The sequence below is a fragment of the Myxocyprinus asiaticus genome, chromosome 10, assembly GCF_019703515.2.
Source record: "Myxocyprinus asiaticus isolate MX2 ecotype Aquarium Trade chromosome 10, UBuf_Myxa_2, whole genome shotgun sequence".
Lineage (NCBI taxonomy): Eukaryota > Metazoa > Chordata > Actinopteri > Cypriniformes > Catostomidae > Myxocyprinus > Myxocyprinus asiaticus.
The window spans coordinates 23,407,261-23,426,035 of record NC_059353.1 but is presented as its reverse complement, the minus strand read 5'-3'; the positions used below and the strand labels follow the sequence as shown (position 1 = coordinate 23,426,035).

The 18,775-nt window shown below is 39.5% G+C and overlaps 1 protein-coding gene across 1 annotated transcript; it reads left to right on the top strand.

The window, feature by feature from the left end:
* The first annotated feature begins 775 nt into the window (after positions 1–775).
* On the top strand, positions 776–10,085 carry LOC127447409 (atypical chemokine receptor 3-like). The gene is made up of 2 exons (XM_051709283.1): positions 776–899; positions 3,584–10,085. The coding sequence occupies exons 1-2, from the start codon at positions 891–893 to the stop codon at positions 4,727–4,729; spliced, it is 1,155 nt and encodes a 384-aa protein (XP_051565243.1). The 5' UTR covers positions 776–890; the 3' UTR covers positions 4,730–10,085.
* Positions 10,086–18,775: the final 8,690 nt, after the last annotated feature.

The window sequence follows — 18,775 nt, the reverse complement described above, 5'->3', positions numbered from 1 at the left end:
CCCAAGGTCCTTTTGCATGTTTGGAGTCTCAGAGACCACAGGTGATAAAACATGAATTAAAACATAGCCTTAGTGTTGGAAACAGCAATCTAATTGGTACACACTTTAGACTTGTACCAGGTGTTTACTTTGATTTATTTGATTGTATATTTCTGACCCTAAATTGAAGCAAAGCTATTATGCTGAGTAACAATCATATTATAAAAATGTGCATGCTTACAGTGTGGTAAAACAGAGGGATAAAGCTTTAATAATATCTGGCTACTGTATTTATTTATTTATTTATTTGTAAAATTGCATAATCACGCGAAATTACAGCATTTTCAGGACACCAAACATAAAGATAAAATTAATTTGATAGAGGGTTAAGCGAAACTTAGATTTGGTATAGGAAAACAAATCTAGTGATAGCCTTTGCTGTGAAAGTCTGCAGTGCAATACCTCATCTCTTCTTACCATTCTGAGTTTTAACAGATTTTTTCAAGATCTCATTTTGTCATTATGGGTGGTTATATTTCGTAATGTGTAATCAGGTATTAATTGGCGTGGTGTTTTAAGGACGATACGAGGTGCTGAACTAAGTTCAAACGTTAAAATAAAAAATAAAAAAAACAAACAAAAAAAAAAAAAAAAAAAGTCGTAATGAAGCAGACAACCACCAGTGGTGTCAGACAATAAGAAAGAGTTCAGCCTGTGGTGTAGCTGTATGTGCGCAACTCTCTTCTCCATTCACAGACGCAGATGGGCGTTGCCACTCTCACCAACTCTATTTAAACAACCAGCAGAAGAGGAGTGCGAACGGGGAGCCTGTCATCTCACTGGTGGATAACAACTAAAACGAGGATTAATATCGCGACGCGTAGCCTACTAGCAAATCAAAAAAGGGCAAAATGACAGAGGTGAGCAATATCTTTCTGTCCTAAAGGAAATATTAAAGACTTGAGACTGAGTGTTTTTTTAGTTACCCAATAGCCTGGTTCAGACACCTGCACTAAAAGCTGTATCTTAATATACGTTATCCATAGAAAAAGCAACACAAATAGGCTGGAATTTGTAATGAACCAATGACAACACATTGATTTTTTAATTTATTGTCAGAAGTGTTGTTACGGTAAAATCTGGGTTACAGTGAAGCACTTACAATGGAAGTGAGTGGGGCCAATCCGTTAAAATACTCACTGTTTCAAAATTATTCCCACAAGATGTAAATAATATGTCTGTTGACATGATTTTAGTGTGATTAAATCACTTACTAACCTTTTCTGTGTAAAGTTATAGACAATTTGGCAACGTAATGTCAACTAAACCTAAATCTAAATCAAAAACGACTGTAAAAACGATGTTTTAAACAACTTTACAGCTCAAATTATACACAAGTTTTAATAGAGGAATTAATGTATGTGGTTTTTATAACATTATAAGCTTCACATCTCTGCCTTTAAACCCTCCAAAAATTGGCCCCATTCACTTCCATTGTAAGTGCCTCACTGTAACCAATCAATGGTTGATTAACCAATCAACACTAAATGTTCTTACTTAAAAAAATAAATAAAAATAAATACATAAATAAATATGCCAAGCATCTTTACTACTCCACCCACTGTGAGAATTTGGCAGTGTGAAGATATAGTTGACTTGTTCCTCATTTGTAAGTCACTTTGGATAAAAGTGTCTGCCTAAATGTAAATGTAACCTTGATTTTTGCTTATTTTGACAAGCCAAAATTATGATTATTATTATTTTTATTTTTATTTTATTTTTATTTTTTTTGTGGTAATCAACATCATGCCACACATGCTGTCAGTTGAGTTTAACTTGTATTGAACCTGGAATATTCATTTAAGTCAACATATTCTGCTCTGTAATTGTTTGCTGACAATGATCTGTTTATGTTTAGAGATTTACTCAATTTATCATTCTTTATTTACAATGTTGCATGACAGGAAATCTGTCATCTCACAATGAAAATACATTCAGAAACTATAAAGGCAGCCAACTACCCTAATCTTTAAAATGGTTTCATAACCAGTCCTTGTGCATGATTTGGATCTTTAGTATATTTAATGTTCTTTAATTATACTTTATTTTAAGAATATATAATAGTTTGTATAATATAATAAATGTTAAGATATTTAACATGACTGTTTTTTGGCAGTAATTCTAATAATCTCTACATGCATTGAGCATATGGGTGAAAATTAAATCATGACTTAATCTTCAACATCCTATCGGCAAGGCCAGTGTCACAGGTTCAAGGCCCTGAAGGTGCCTGATGTTATAAAGCACTTGACATTTGACCCTGCAGTGGCCTTGCTCCAAACCACTATAGCCCGAGTTATAACATAGATAGTCTGTTGTATGTATGCATTAATAACACAATTGCAGACAGAAGGGCAGAAAAAAGTAATGAGACTGATAGAAAGAGAGAGATAAAGGGCATAGAAACAGACAATAGAAGGAAAAAAGAGTGTTTGTGTGTGTGTCTTCACATTTTTCAGTGCTTAAATGATATTCATCAATTTGTGCAAGGAACTTCCTAAAATGTTTCCTCTTTGGGCTAACACATATAAACCATTCTTAAACAAACATAATCTTAAAAGCGTTTATCAAACAGCACTATTGTGTGCTTACTAAATGGAAGACAATTAGATTTAACTTTGTAATAAACTTCAAACAGAATGCAGATGGAGCAACAGGAAATTTCCTTTTGTAAGGGAAATGGCGTGTAATCCAAGACCCCAAAATAAAACATTTCAGTACATAAACAAAATCACACACTGTTTAAGTTTTGATCAGTCTCACAACACGCCATGAAACAGACTCAGAATTTAATAGATTGAAACTAATTTAACACAGGATATACTGACATTCATATCCGTTGTTGCAACTCTGCTTGAGATTGAAGGGTTCCACTAAAAAAGGATTTAGTGACCAGAGAAAAGTAAGGTCAAGGGTCTGTGACCTCACCAACCACACAGCAACAAGTCTTTTAGACAGGGCAACTTAGATGTTTAAAATGGCGTGACAAAATCCCTAAACTGAAATTACTTCACAGAAATCACTGTGAAGTCACTTTGATTTTTAAAAAGCAGGACCAGTTTTAACGGTACTTCAGCATGACTGGCTTAAAGCCAAACAGCTTTGTGCTTTTGAAGTAGTTTCAGCTTTCTAACAGAGCTGAACCATGAAATCATAATAGGATGTTGTGATGATTTCACAAATATGTAATGTTCTGGTGCCATAGACAAGGTTGTCTTGCATGATTGGAATGTATTATGTCAAATAAATGATCAAAACAATGTTTTAAATAGCTCTTTTGAACATATTGCACTTATGACCCTGCAATAAAAAAGTTGGTTCTTGGTAATACTTGACATGCTTACTAAGCACTATATTAGGAACACTGTGATCCTAATAAAGTGCCTGACGTGGTCTTCTGCTGTTGTAGCCCATCCGCCTCAAGGTGGTTATCTGAGCTAATCTTTATTAATGTAGTAGACGGAGGCCTTTATTGTAATCAAAGTAGAAAGCTGGAAAACATCTAGATGGGTGTTTTAACTACTGTTTCCCTCCCCTTTCACAGGTCCTGTCTTCATCTCCAAATGAGAAGACTCTAAGTGCCAGTGAACTGACTGAATTCTTTGCCATGTGGGAGGAATTTAACTTCACAGATGCCAGTGACAACAGAACACAGGTGGAAACTTGCCCCACGTCCTTTAACCGATCTGCGCTTCTCCATGCTATGTGCACCCTCTATGCCTTCATTTTTGTCGTGGGCCTGGCTGCCAATGCGCTAGTGGTGTGGGTGAACTTGCGATCACAGCGTCATTACCATGAAACACACTTGTATATCTTAAACCTGGCAGTGGCTGACCTGTGTGTGGTAGCTACTCTCCCTGTGTGGGTGAGCTCATTGGCACAGGGTGGTCACTGGCCATTTGGCCAGGTGGCTTGCAAGCTTACACATCTTCTTTTCAGTGTCAACCTCTTTGCCAGCATCTTTTTCTTGGCCTGCATGAGTGTGGATCGATATCTATCGGTGGTATGCTCAAGGGAGATATCTCACAGACGCAAAAGACAAATACGCTTTTTAGTGTGTGTTGTTATGTGGCTGCTTGCTTTGTTTGCCTCAATACCTGACACATACTTCCTCGAGTCGGTAAAGTCATTACACAGTCATGTGACCTTGTGCCGTCCTGTATACCCAGAGGACAACCCTCTGCAGTGGATGGTGGGCATTCAATTGAGTTTTGTGGTTCTAGGCTTTGCCATTCCCTTCCCTGTTATAGCAGTGTCTTACACATTGCTGGCAAACACACTGACTTCCTCTTCCTTCTCCTCAAATTCCCCTTCAAGTGGAGAACAGGATCGTAGTGTGAGCAGGAAGGTCATCCTCACGTACATAGTAGTCTTCACAATGTGCTGGGCACCATATCATGCTGTACTCCTAGCCGACGCTCTGGCCATGTTGGGAGTGCTTCCTCTGGGCTGCAGTGCAGAGAATGCCCTGTTTGTGACGCTGCATCTTTCACAGTGCCTGTCACTGCTGCACTGCTGCGTGAACCCTGTAGTCTACAGCTTTGCTCACCGCCACTACCGCTATGACCTCATGAAGGCCTTCATCTTCAAATACTCCACCCGTACGGGGCTTACACATCTAATGGAGGGCTCTCAGGGCACTGAGACAGAGTATGCAATGGTGGAGAACAACCCTACAGCTGTAAACTAGGTCCCACGGGACTTTCACCCTCAACCAGAGTTCTGCACTGCTTCAAAACATGACCTCACTTGACATGTTCAGATTTGAATTTTCTAGATAAGCAAAACTGAATTAAAACAACAGGTTTTTCATTGAACTAGCAAATGCTCAATGGTGGCCCCAAATAACTGAACCCTCTTGAGCTTTTGGAATAATTCCAAATACATTTTGCAGAAATGTGCCAAAGACATATGGCTTCTTATTTTAACTTATGAACCATAAGCACTCATCCAAACAATAGAGTGCAAGCTGAAGTATGTAATTTCTGTGCCACTGTCACCACCACATGTAACTGCAAAAATAAACGTTGTTTTCAAACAGCTTTCCAAACACACGTGAAGTCGGAATGATGTTTCCGATAGTTTCGGTACCCTAGGATCGGCGACTGTATGCCAACACGCTGACATGCAGCATACTTATCAGACATGTTTGCAGTGGTTTCAATGTGTTTACCTTTCCACCTGGTGCGATTGATAGCACGTTGCATCAGCTGTGTGGGAGACAAGGGATCAAAGCCAGGCAGTATCCACATTTGAATAGTCAATGATGAGCATGATTTGGAGGTTTCACTTTTCCCTCTAACATTACTTTTTTACTCCACTGATGGTTAAGGTAAGGTTTGGGTTTGGGTTGGGGGATAGAATCTAAAAATATAAATATAATGCTTTTCTCTTCATTGTATAATGTCATGCAAAGCTGAAAACAACTTGCTTCACTACTAGCTTTTGGCGACCTCTCTCATGGCCATATGCCCTACAACACTTACTGCTTTGGCCACAGGGGGCAGTGTTTAGAAATTTCGGTCAACGTATACCGATTTTGATGAAAGAAAATTCGATCTACTCTTTCCTTTCGGTCAACCTATACCAATTTTGACAAAAGAAAATTTGGTCTACTCTTTCCGATTTCACTGTGAGATCAGGCTCGAAACACTGGGCCTCATTTACTAATAATTGCGTGGATTTTGCATACTTATGAGCACAGGAAAAGTTCTCACGGAAAATTTCCAACTGATACAAACAACAGGTGCATACGAACATGGATTTGTTCTTTTCCTCATTTTAATGTTAATGAATCTGGATTACTCTAAATGAAGGAGCGCTTGCACAAAGTTGGTCATTTGCATAAAACACACCCAAATCATCTCCATATAAGGGCTTTCAGTGCCACCGTACCTGTACAGTTGCAAATGTGTAGAGAAAGATGCTGCCAGAGTAAAAGGGCAAAAAAAATCACACTATTAAACAGTACAGGACAGCCAACCCGATCTCATGAAAATTTTTACATATTTTACGAGTTGGCTATTTCATATGCTTTTGTATGATTTTGTTCTAATGAATTTGTACGATTTCATCAAGTGCAAATGCCCGCATGTGTAATGCGAAAGCGCGAGTTCTGCGCACAAGGTGTCAAAGACATCCTTATTAATATTATGTTCTTACCCAAACCCCTTTTCTAAACCTACCGATCAGTAGAGTGTGTCAACATGATAGGAAGCTTTTGTGTGTGACAGAAGCAAGTCATTATCCAGTATTAGATGGAAATGTCCAGCGATGTCATTGGCTGTAGTGAAAGTCGTACGAATTCATAAGAGTGCAGTCGTATGATATCATACGAATTAGCCAAATTTAGTTACGATTTCGCTGTGAGTGCGTGTTGGTACAGCATTACAATTTAGAATGATTTTATAATATGTAGGCTACAACTGTAGATGAACTGAAGGAGTGCTTAGAGCGCTGCTTGTGCAGGTCCATTTTTCTGTGTTTCATCGATGACAGGTTCAGACTGTGCATGTGGTCCAAAGTGCTCGAAGTGCATAAAAATCTGTGGCGGTTCACCTTCGACTCTTCACCTGATCGTTTCACGAACAAGACACCATACCGAAATCTAATGCCTCTGTGTTTACAATTTTTTAGAAAATTAACCTATGAATGGCTTACTTATAGTTGTCCCTGCATATTAAGCTGGGATAGGAGAAAGTGTTTTAACTCAGAAAAAGTTACATATTCAGCTTTAAGCAACTTAAACTTCACAAAACTAAGTAAGAAATCCTGGTATTACTGTATTACAGCTTGATGTGGTATCATTCAAGAATGGCTGGAATATCTCACATCATGAACGAAGATGTTACCATAGCAACTTTTTGCCTGCAACATGTAAACTTGTCATGCCATTCTCACGTCAGTTAGAACAATTCCATCCAAGACTCTGCAGTCTTCGGATTTATTGTGTATGTATGTTTAACAGTATGTTTCATTATAAATATATTGGTTTAATTACATACTATCATATCAATATTTAAGATTTCCTAACACAACCCCACCACTAAACTTAACTATTTATAAACAATATAAAACATGTAACAGGCAGTATATGTTGTCACAACAGTTTTATTAACATTACACTAGATATTACATTAAAATAGATATTTTTAAACACCTAAACCCAACCCCTATGCATAAATCTAACCAATACATAAAATTTTTTAACATGTGAGGAGAGCAGGGTTTACATTTTACATTACATTTTACATTTATTCATTTGGCAGACGCTTTTATCCAAAGCAACTTACAAAAAAGATCTAGAGATTTGAGTGTTACGGTGGCTGGGGACACTGATTGCTGTACAACGGCTTACATTTAGATCTGTTCCTCTCACAAGTCTACACACGGCTTTGGAAGATCCAGAATACAGTGCACAAATAGCATGAATTATGATCAGTTTTGTGGTGCTTTTCTAATTTTTGAGACGCAGCTCAGACATTCGGAAAACTCCCTTTATGAAAGGCAAACAAACAATGTGCAAATACAAAATAAATAAATCAATCAATAAGGGAAATGATGACAGAATTTTCAATTAATTTCATTTTAAAATATAGCCTTGTGTAAAGTATTTAAATTGTAAATTAAATGAATATGGTATCAGAATGACATTTAAAATATGGATAAAGGGTGACATTTTGCTGATGCAGGCATCAGATCAAGGAGGACAGTTTAGTGGCACTGGTGCAGGCAAAAGGTGCTATATGGATGTTTCATTATGAGAGTGTGTTGAATAATGACTTCTCATAAATGTGAAATAACTTTTTAGAATTTAAGCTTAAGTTTCTTACTTGCTTCTTAGTTACCAGTCTCTTACTACTGAAAAGCAACATACGTTCGTAACTAATAAAGAATTATAAAAGATTGGTAACATTTGTAAAATGATCCTTTAGGGGGCCTGGGTAGCTCAGTGAGTAAAGACGCTGACTACCACCCTGGAGTCGCAAGTTTGAATCCAGGGCATGCTGAGTGACTCCAGCCAGGTCTCCTAAGCAACCAAATTGGCCCGGTTGCTAGGGAGGGTAGAGTCACATGGGGTAACCTCCTCATGGTCACCATAATGTGGTTTGCTCTCAGTGAGGCATGGGGAGTTGTGCATGGATGCTGCGGAGAATGGTGTGAAGCCTCCACACATGCGATGTCTCCACAGTAACACGTTCAACAAGCCATGTGATAAGATGCACAGATTGATGGTCTCAGACACAGAGGCAACTGAGATTCATCCTCCACCACCCAGATTGAGGCGAGTCACTACACCACCACAAGGACTTAAAGCACATTGGAAATTGGGCATTTCAAAAAGGGGAGAAAAAAACAAACAAAAAAACAATCCTTTAGATGGAATGTTGAAATAATGTTGAAAGAATGTTTCAAAAAGGAGATTTTGAAGTTATTTGTATTTGTTGCATAGCTCAAGTTCTCTTTTTCTTAAGTGTGTTTATTTTTAGATGTGGCCTACTTACTATTGATTGAACTGCTCAAAGTAATTTCACTGATAAGAAGAGAGGGAATGTTATCTTTTTGGCAAGAGAATTGACATCACTTATGTGTTTTGAACAGTCTGTGCCCACATGTTCTGTTCTCTGCAACAGCTCATTCCAAAATTTTTAAAGGATGGGACAATCTGAATATTTGCAATCTGGATTTTCAAAGACTGAGTGTTCATATAGAGTTGTTTTCAATATATATGTATTTGTTTGTGTTTAAACTTCACTATAGTTTTTGTTTTGTTGTGTATATAATGTTTCATGACTGGCTGTAATCTGTAACAGCTTCTCATGTGTGTACTTGGAAGGGCATTTACTTAAAGTTTACTGTATCATTAATAGATTGTGTGTATATTTAGATTTTCTGTAAGGTAGCTTAAAAATATTGTTATATTTATCTTTATTCTATCATATATTTTTGTTGTAGAGTTCTGATTGAACATTGCAAAAGTAAATGTTCTGGAAATATATATTTTTTCTTCAAAAAAATCTATTGAATAACTTGTCTCTCTTAAACATCAAATGGCCCTTCTCTAAATTCCTTTTCCGTATTCTCTTGCTCATAAAGCTAGAGTATTTTATCTCATGGAAACTGCATGGATAGGAATTTACCCATGCATGAGCTAAACATGGATTCAATCTAGACTTGCCATTAATGTTTGATTAATATAAACACCACTGTATTATTACACCATGTGTTCGACAGTGATGGCCCCCTTTAATTTACACACTAAGGACTTCATAAAACCTTAAAGGTAATGACTACAGTCTTGGAGAGGGTGGATCTAAATGCAGGATTCTTTTAATAATAAACAAATGAAGATGATACAACAAGGAAGGTTATAACTCAGAAGATAAAGTAGCAACACACTACAGTCTTGAAGGGTAACAAGGAAAAGAATTGACCCAGAACAACTGAAACTAGGGACAGCTGGAAACAATCGGGGAGGTCAAGAACATAGACATGACAAGGAAATTACCAATACTTCAACCTAGGAATCCTAGATAATTTCAACATAAAAGTCTCTGGGAATATAATGATATCATGGTTCATATGGTGACATTTTCCCTCATCATGAAGAGTAAGTGCCACTTTTACAACTGTCACGTCTGTCATAGAGAGATGTCACATCTGTAATGCCGTCCTTTCCTCATTAATCTGAAAATGATAAAGAATAGAAATGAAATATTACAAGTTCTTAGGAGTGACAACTCTTCTACATTATGTGGCTATTTTTATTTCTTGATTGTGCATTTAAATTCAAAAAGTTTTACAAAGTATGTGGTCTCCAAAAAAAAAACTAATGTCTACTTTTCCAGTTGTTCGTACAGCTTTTTTTAATTTAATTCATTCAAATAAATGTGAGATTATCACACTACTTTATCTCTGTGTCTGATTTAGAAAGACAAGAAGACAAGTTAACCGTTATTGTTATTCTTCCATTTGAATTTGGTCTGCAAAAATTAATGAAAGCTGTAACTAATCATTGCTGGCAAGAGAACATGATATACTGTAAGTAGGATAATCCAAGTCTGTGCGCGTTAAAATCATTTAATGCACACCTAGCCTTGGATTTTCTCTTACGTAATTAGATATAATCGAAGATTTAGTCATTAAATAAGAAAGAAAGAACTTGTGCTTCATGATTTAGACATTTTCCTTGATCATGACAGCAGGACAGCTAATTCTGTGTGCAGTGGCACACATGTTGAAATATAATTTGGAACAGCCTCAGTTAAGATACCAAACTAGCTGTGTATTAGTCAAACTGTGCAGACTGCATTTTAGGAAAATGTATGAAACTCTTTCCCATTTTTCTTTTCAGGTGCCCCTTTAGTGTAAACCTTCTGGAATGCATTGGTTTAAACTCTTTAAATATTTACAGTTTTAAAAAGAGCCCAAACCAGCAGATAGAACTGAATAGCACAGCATTTTGGCTTCTCAGTACCTTTGACCTTGAAATTTCTGCATCTCAGTCAGCCAGTGTTGGGCAGCATTTCCACATCTAACAGAGGCAGAACAAGGATGGGACACATTAGAGCCTGATATTTGCAGATCTGATCCACTGCCTGCTCTTTAAAACTTTCAACACTTTCCTGTATTTAGACACCTGCAAGGACTGAGCAAAACCACTTAGTGGTCCGTTTCAAAACAAAGTGTTCTGCCGCAAAGTTCACGGCTGTTCAAATGTTGCATTGTTTTTCAAGGCTGCTGATGGCTACATAGTCTGAAAGCATGGCTAGTGGCAAAATCAATGGTGCAATATTATTTTCCTAAAGCCTCTATTCTTTGAATGTATCTGATGGAACCACATTCAAGTTTGCTTGATTATGGCTTATGACAAAGAATACTAATTTGTTCCGCATGTAAAATACTGTACGTAGGAACATCAAAGAAGATATTTTTTCTCAGTGAAAAAGTGTGTTCCCATAAATAGCAGTTTGGTTGATAAAATCAGTTTGACCAGTCTTGAACTCATTTGGTTTCAATTATCACTAATCCTTTAATTACTCTGTTGCACACTAATCATGATTGTGACACATTTCATCCATAAACATACCACGTGTCTTTCTTTCTTTTTTCTTTCTCTGCAACTATTAATTTATTTTGACATTCTCAAAGTGTTCTTGTCTGGAAAATAACAACACCACAGACAACAAATCTGTCAGAAAGACAACACAGTCAAAAAAAAAAAAAAAAAAAAAAAAAAAAGGGTTAGGGTTAGGCAACTTCATAAAAATGTGTTCTTGCAAACTCACCATTGTGCTGAATGTAGGCTGAGCCTATGTTAATCTAACAGAGGCAAAGAAAAGGCCGTCAGTTTGAAACAGGTCTTGACTAACAAATCACAGCAGTTATTTTTCATCTATTCAAGGTTTTAGTTTACAGGCTACCCAGGAGCAAAGACAAAAAACAAAGAAGTGAACAATGGAATTTTAACAGTGCATAGAGAATGAAGTGGCATGACATGTATCTCAGCATAAAAGCATTCCACAAGCATTTAGAGTAACTAAAAATAAGAAAAGATGTCTCTATGTCACATAGCATTTTGTTATTTAGATAGGGATCACTTTAAACACCCATACACCTACTTATTCATGTGATTATTTAATCAGCCAATTGTATGGCAGCAGTGTAAAGCATAAAATCATGCAGATACAGGTCAGGTGCTTTAGTTAATGTTCACATCAACTATCAGAATGGGGAAAAAATGTGATCTCAGTGATTTTGACCGTGGGTTGATTGTTGGTGCCAGGTGGGCTGGTTTGAGTATTTCTGTAACTGCTGATCTCCTGAGATTTTCACGCACAACAGCCTCTAGAGTTTACTTAGAATGGTGCCAAAAACAAAAAATATCCATTGAACAGCAGTTCTGCGGATGGAAACACCTTGTTGATGAGAGAGGTCAATGGAGAATGGGCCAGACTGGTTTGAGCTGACAGAAAGGCTAACTCAGATAACCACTCTACACAGCTGTAGTGAGCAGAATAGCATCTCAGAATGCACAACACGTCGAACCTTGAGGCAGATGGGCTACAACAGCAAAAGACCATGTCTGGCACATTATTAGGACCATAGTGTTCCTAAAAAAGTGCTCAGTGAGTGTATAATAATGATAAAGACTACATGTAAAGCTTAAAATTTGATATATAAAAAAAAGACATACATGGTGACATGACAAATGGCATATAAAACATATAGCCTAGAAGATACAGAACACTTGGAATCTACAATGAACCATTAAACCTCTTTTTATGGCAGATTTGCTTAAATTGACATATATCTCTGGTTTATAAAAATAAAACAAGATTTATCAGAGGTCATTATGATGGCCTTGAATGAAATAGAAAATGTTTTATCCAAAACCTGGAAGGCTTATAGTCTAATGATACCATTTTTCATGTAGGGACCCCTGCATTTTCATCTTAGCCCTTCATTACATTTTTGCCATTGATTAATCAATCTTCATAGGAAAAATGTTGTCTTTCATTTTAGTGACCTCCTGTGGTTTGGCTGGTGCTCCAAAAGAGATTTGAGAAAAATCCACCGCTTCATACAGGCTGAATGAAGAGCCCAGTATGGTGTGTACTGTGAACAGATGTTACGTATTTCTGTGTAATGGTTTTATAACAAAGCTAAATGATTTTTTTCTGATTCAGTTGATACAGTTTGTGGAGTTTGCATCCATAAATATTACAGTTGCTATGGACATATAACAAGAATTATTCTGTAAAACATGAAAATGCATAATCAAGAAGATAAATATTTATCCTACACACAAACCTCGTCAAAACATCTCAAAACTCTAGAATGGACATACATTCACACACAAGCAAACACGTTACATGACACATAGTAAATTGCATGTGTGCATGTGTCCAGTATAAACACACAAATTCATGTGTGCAAATGTCTCTGATGTGTTTATATTTCTCTGTAAGGGCCAGAGAGGGTCTTTTTTCCCTTATCTAAATTTTGTGTAACAAGTCTGTGTGCCATGATTCCAGCAGTCGCAGTTATCTCTTCATGAAATATGATTTTAAAACAGTGTGACTTTAATATCATTTCAGATAAAGATGAGCCTTTGAGGCTGTCTAATGTTTGAAGGAGAGGCTCTGCTTTCCGACATAATAATGTAGAGGGAAGAGCAGGAAAATGTCACTGTGGAGGTGGGGGCATGGTTGAGTGTCAGCTTGTGAATGGAAAGCGAGATCGGGAAGAGAACGGTAAGGATCACTACCTGTCATTGATTATCTCTAACAGCTGCTTGTCATTGCAGTGAGAGTTGGAGATGGATTTAAGAGCGAGCCAGATGCCAGAGAGGGGAGAGAGAGCTGAGCCTGCACTTGTGTGTGTGTGGGCATTATTTGTGTGTGCTGAAAAGCATTTAAGTTAGAAAAATAAAAGAAAGTTTTTGAGTTGGATTCGCCGTCTCCTGCTTCCTCCTTTCATCTCTTGACGAACTTGTTACACTAGTACCAAAACCCGGGAATTAAAGAATGAAGAATGCTGCTATGGAGTCCTCACCACTGGAGAAAGTGATCAAGACCCTCGCCTGCTTCCACCATTTGCAGCCTCAGGCCCTCCTCGAGCTGCGTGTGGAGCAGGAAAAGCGATTCATCTCTGCCCCTGGGTGGGGGCTGCTGCAGTGACCCCGGACCCCACATCCTCCCCGCCCCATGTTCCTCTTTGAGTGTATGGTGGGGGAATACGCTTGGCCAAACACCCAGTGGGTGGTCCGTTGATCCCACTGTTGTCTGGGGAGGCCCAACTCGTGGCACAGCAGCTTCCAGTACAGAACCTCCTGTTGTATGCGGATTTGAGGAAAGCCATCTTGCAACTGGCCAGACTCCAGAGCAACAATGCCAACGTTTCCACTCGCTGACCCTTGGCAAGCACAGCCGCCCGTTTGCCTTCGCACAGCAGCTCAGGGATTCCTGCCAGAGGTGGTTGCTGGCAGAGCAGTGCAACATCGGGACTGTGATCGATCAGGTGGTACTGGAGCAGTTTATCACCGGCTTCCGTCAGGGATGGTGGAGTGGGTCCAGTGCCACCTCCTGGCATCGCTCCACACGGCCATCCAGCTAGCAGAGGACCACATGGTGGCGTATCCGGGAGCCGGAGAGCCCGAGACCTTTCTCTCTCTCTCTCTCTCTCTCTCTCTCTCTCTCTCTCTCTCTCCTGTCTCCTCTCCTTCTCTCCCCTCCCCTTCCTCCCATCCTGTTCCTCTTCCCCGAAAACAAAGGGTTCCCCCTCCTAAATTGGCTCCCCGGCTTTGGGGGCCTGCACCACCCACCGGTTTCCCCATCCCTCTCCGCTCTCACTCACAGGTTGGTGAATCCACTGCTGCTGGGGGACGTCTCGGCTTCCCCAGCCCTTCGAGGATCCCCTACAGGGGATTCCCCTCAGGAGCAGATGCGAGACGAAACCCTTAGGCATGCCTTTGACCAAGTGAAATAAATTGATGGTCAACGTCTTCAGCCAGACATTGCACTCTCATATCCATAGTTTTCTATTATAAATTATCAGTTGTATCGAGTGACACAGGACGCTCAGACAAAAGAAAATCCAACCCAGTTGTTGATACCGAAGAGCCGTTGGGAAATGCTATTCCAGACGGCTCATCATAATCCAATGACGGATCACTTAGGGCAGGAAAAAACACTGAACCATCCAATGGCCTTTTTCTATTTGTCGGGCATTCGCGGGGATGTTGGCAGGTGGTGTGTGGCATGCTGTGAAAATCAGCTTGTGAATCCACCGGCCACACTAAGAACACCTTTGTGCCTCCTTCTTTTGATCGAGGTCCCTTTCAAAAGAATTGCCATGGACCATGTTGGGCCATTAGAAAGGACGGCACACAGGCATCGCCTAGCGAGTGTGGAGGCTTCATGCTATTCTCCATGGCATCCATGCACAACTCACCACGCGCCCCACTGAGAGGGAGATCCACATTATAGTGACCATGAGGAGGTTAACCCAACATGATTCTACCTGCCCTAGCAACTGGGCCAATTGGTTGCTTAGGAAGCCTGACTAGCATTTCAGCATACCCTGGATTCGAACTTGCGACTCCAGGTGTGGTATTCAGTGTCTTTACATGCTGAGCTACCCAGGCCCCAGTTGAATTATTTAATCAAACCTTGAAAAACATGATTTGTAAGTTCATGCACGAAGATGCTTGGAATTGGGATAAATGGCTTGAGCCCCTGTTATTTGCAGTTAGAGAAGTCCTGCAAGCCTTCACGGGGTTCTCCTCATTTGAATTATTGTATGGGCATAAGCCTCGCAGTGTCTTTGACGTCGTGAGTGAAAATTGGGAGGAGAGACCTTCAAACAGCAAAAACAAAATTCAATACATTCTTGACCTGAGAGCAAATCTCCATACATTGGGGCAGATATCACAGGAGAATTTGCTACAGGCTCAAGAATGTCAATCCCGGCTATATAACAAGGGAGCTCGGCTATGGGAATTTACACTGGAAGATAAAGTCCTTGTATTACTCCCCAATACTGCAAAGAGAATTCTAGGACATGTTCTCACCCCTTTCCTGTTGTACAAACCTCATAGAACACATATCGAAACCCCAGGGATAATGGTACACAGTCGTCCCTAACTATTACCCGAGCACAAAAAAAGTGGTTCGGGAGGAATTAAAGGCCATGCTAAATATCTCTCTCAGCAAGAGAGGTGAGGTGCAGCACCATTGAGAAGGAGTGTCTGGCCATCAAGTGGGTGGTCCTCACACTTCGCTACAGCTTCTTGGGACGGGCTTTCACCCTCTGTTCGGACCATGCCCCGCTCCAGTGACTCCATCGCATGAAGGATACCAATGCGGCAGATCACCCATTGGTATCTGGCTCTTCAGCCGTTTAAGTTTGAGGTGGTCCAAGACTGGGGACGCAGATGGCTTTCGTGAAATTCTTGCAGGTGGTATAGCTGCTCATTCCTCTTGGAAAAGTGCCTCCAGGTCATGCAAAGTCTTTGGTAATGTCTTGCATAAACTGCACATTTGAGATTTCCCCAGAGTGGCTCGATGATATTAAGGTCAGGAGACTGTGATGGCCACTCCAGAACCTTCACCTTTTTCTGCTGTAACCACTGGAGGACCAACTTGGCCTTGTGCTTAGGGTCATTGTCATGCTGGAAAGTCCAAGAGCATCCCATGCGTAGCTTTCATGCAGAAGAATGCAAATTGTCTGCCAGTATTTTCTGATAACATGCTGCATTCATCTTGCCAATTTTCACAAGATTCCCTGTGTCTTTAGAGCTCACACACCCCCAAAATATCAGTGAGCCACCACCATGCTTCACAGTGGGGATGGTATTCTTTTCACTATAGGCCTTGTTGACCCCTCTCCAAACATAGGGCTTATGGTTGTGACCATAAAGCTCTATTTTGGTCTCGTCACTCCAAATTACAGTGTGCCAGAAGCTGTGAGGCGTGTCAAGGTGTCAGGCATATTGTAACCGGGCTTTTTTGTGGCATTGGCACAGTAAAGGCTTCTTTCTGGCAATTCGACCATGCAGCTAATTTTTGTTCAAGTATTGTTGTATTGTGCTCCTTGAAACAACCACACCATCTTTTTCCAGAGCAGCCTGTATTTCTCCTGAGGTTACCTGTGGGTTTTTCTTTGTATCCCGAACAATTCTTCTGGCAGTTGTGGCTGAAATCTTTCTTGGTCTACCTGACCTTGGCTTGATATCAAGACATCCCCGAATTTTCCACTTCTTAATAAGTGATTGAACAGTACTGACTGGTGTTTTCAAGGCTTTGGAGATCTTTTTATATCCTTTTCCATCTTTATAAAGTTCCATTACCTTGTTACGCAGGTCTTTTGACAGTTCTTTTCTCCTCCCCATGGCTCAGTATCTAGCCTGCTCAGTGCATCCACGTGAGAGCTAACAAACTCATTGACTATTTATACACAGACACTAATTGCAATTTAAAAAGCCACAGGTGTGGGAAATTAACCTTTAATTGCCATTTAAACCTGTGTGTGTCACCTTGTGTGTCTGTAACAAGGCCAAACATTCAAGGGTATGTAAACTTTTGATCAGGGCCATTTGGGTGATTTCTGTTATCATTATGATTTAAAAAGGAGCCAAACAACTATGTGATAATAAATGGCTTCATATGATTACTATCCTTAAATAAAAGATTTTGTAAAAAATATTTTCAAAATCAATGCCAAAATTTCACAATTTCTGCCAGGGTATGCAAACTTTTGAGCACAACTGTATATCCTTGGAAACTTTTATAATTGGAGTCAGATAAAATAAACGGGGATCATAAAACTAATAATACAGTTATTTAATCGGAACAAAATAACTTAAACTTAATGCGCACGATAAGACAGAACGCGCAGGAGACCTTCAGCCATGCCATTGGATACCATCCTTGGGCCTTTGGGTGGCCTCCCCCCTACAAAGTGTTGACCAACCTCCATGATACTCCCAACCCCAGGCGAGTGACATCTTTCGAAGCGCAACATTCAATTCTATTCCACACAGGACTTGAGGTTTGAACTTCTCCTTTCCTGTCTCCAGCTCCAGCTGTAAGTCCATTATTTTTTGCCTTTTAGAAATTGTGAGGGAAAGACTTAAACACTACATATAGACACATTTGTAGAATGGGTTGATATACCCATTGTTAGACCGGAGACCGTAGAAATCCAGTGGGGCTGAAGAATTAGAGGGAAAACATGGTTTTCCAGGGAAATTACAGCGGCAGCGTAGACAAGGAGATTATGGAAACCTTGGCCTTGCAAATAAAAGACCTCCTTGTTCGTCTAACCAACAAGGGAGTAGATTTAAACTGGGACAATAACAAAATAGTATCCTGGTATTCTGCCGAGGGCCGAAAATTGGAATCTAAATGTAAATACAAAAAGATTCCCATTGCTATGTTATACACACTTCGTTGCAATGACCTAAAAAACATTGCCGAAAACGAACAAACTATAACGAGCATTAAAGAAATTGAAAGTTCGCGATCAGACGAGTTAATAACCCTAAGAGCACAGGTAAACGCATTCGCATATGAGAAACAAAATGTTACTAAATGTTTACGGGTAACATTTAGGAGCACTCAGGTCTAGAAAATGCAAGCTGTGACCATGATGTATTATTACAACTCCTAAAAAATCATGCCGGCACTCCAGTCCAGAAGGCTTTGATGAATGGTGTAGATCCCGCTGAAAACACCTTTAGAGCAGTGGTAGATTGGGGATCAAAATCTACTATTGTGGCTTCCATAGCGGAAGGGAGCATAATCAATAGCGGAAACCGAATCAAAATATGGGCTAATATAGGAGGCCAATTAGCCAATGTACTTATTGATACAGGTGCAACATGCTCCTGCACAGACATCATGCTACCCCTAACCAACGAAAAAATTCAAATCAAAGGCATCAGTGACACACTAATGATAGCAACACAAACACAACCATCTCGACTCGATTTAAGCATGGTAGTACTAGAAGAGTCCTTCTGGTATCTACCAAATAACAGTGAGGGAACTGTACTGGGGATGGACATCATGAAAAAACATGGCTTTGTAATTCATTGCTTCGAAAAACAAATTGAATTACAAATAAACAAAACAGTAAAAAAGTGTTTACCCCACAACAAAGCCAGCATCATGTCCATCTCCACTACAGACTTCATTCAACAAATCATTCAAAAACACAGCAGCATTTGGGC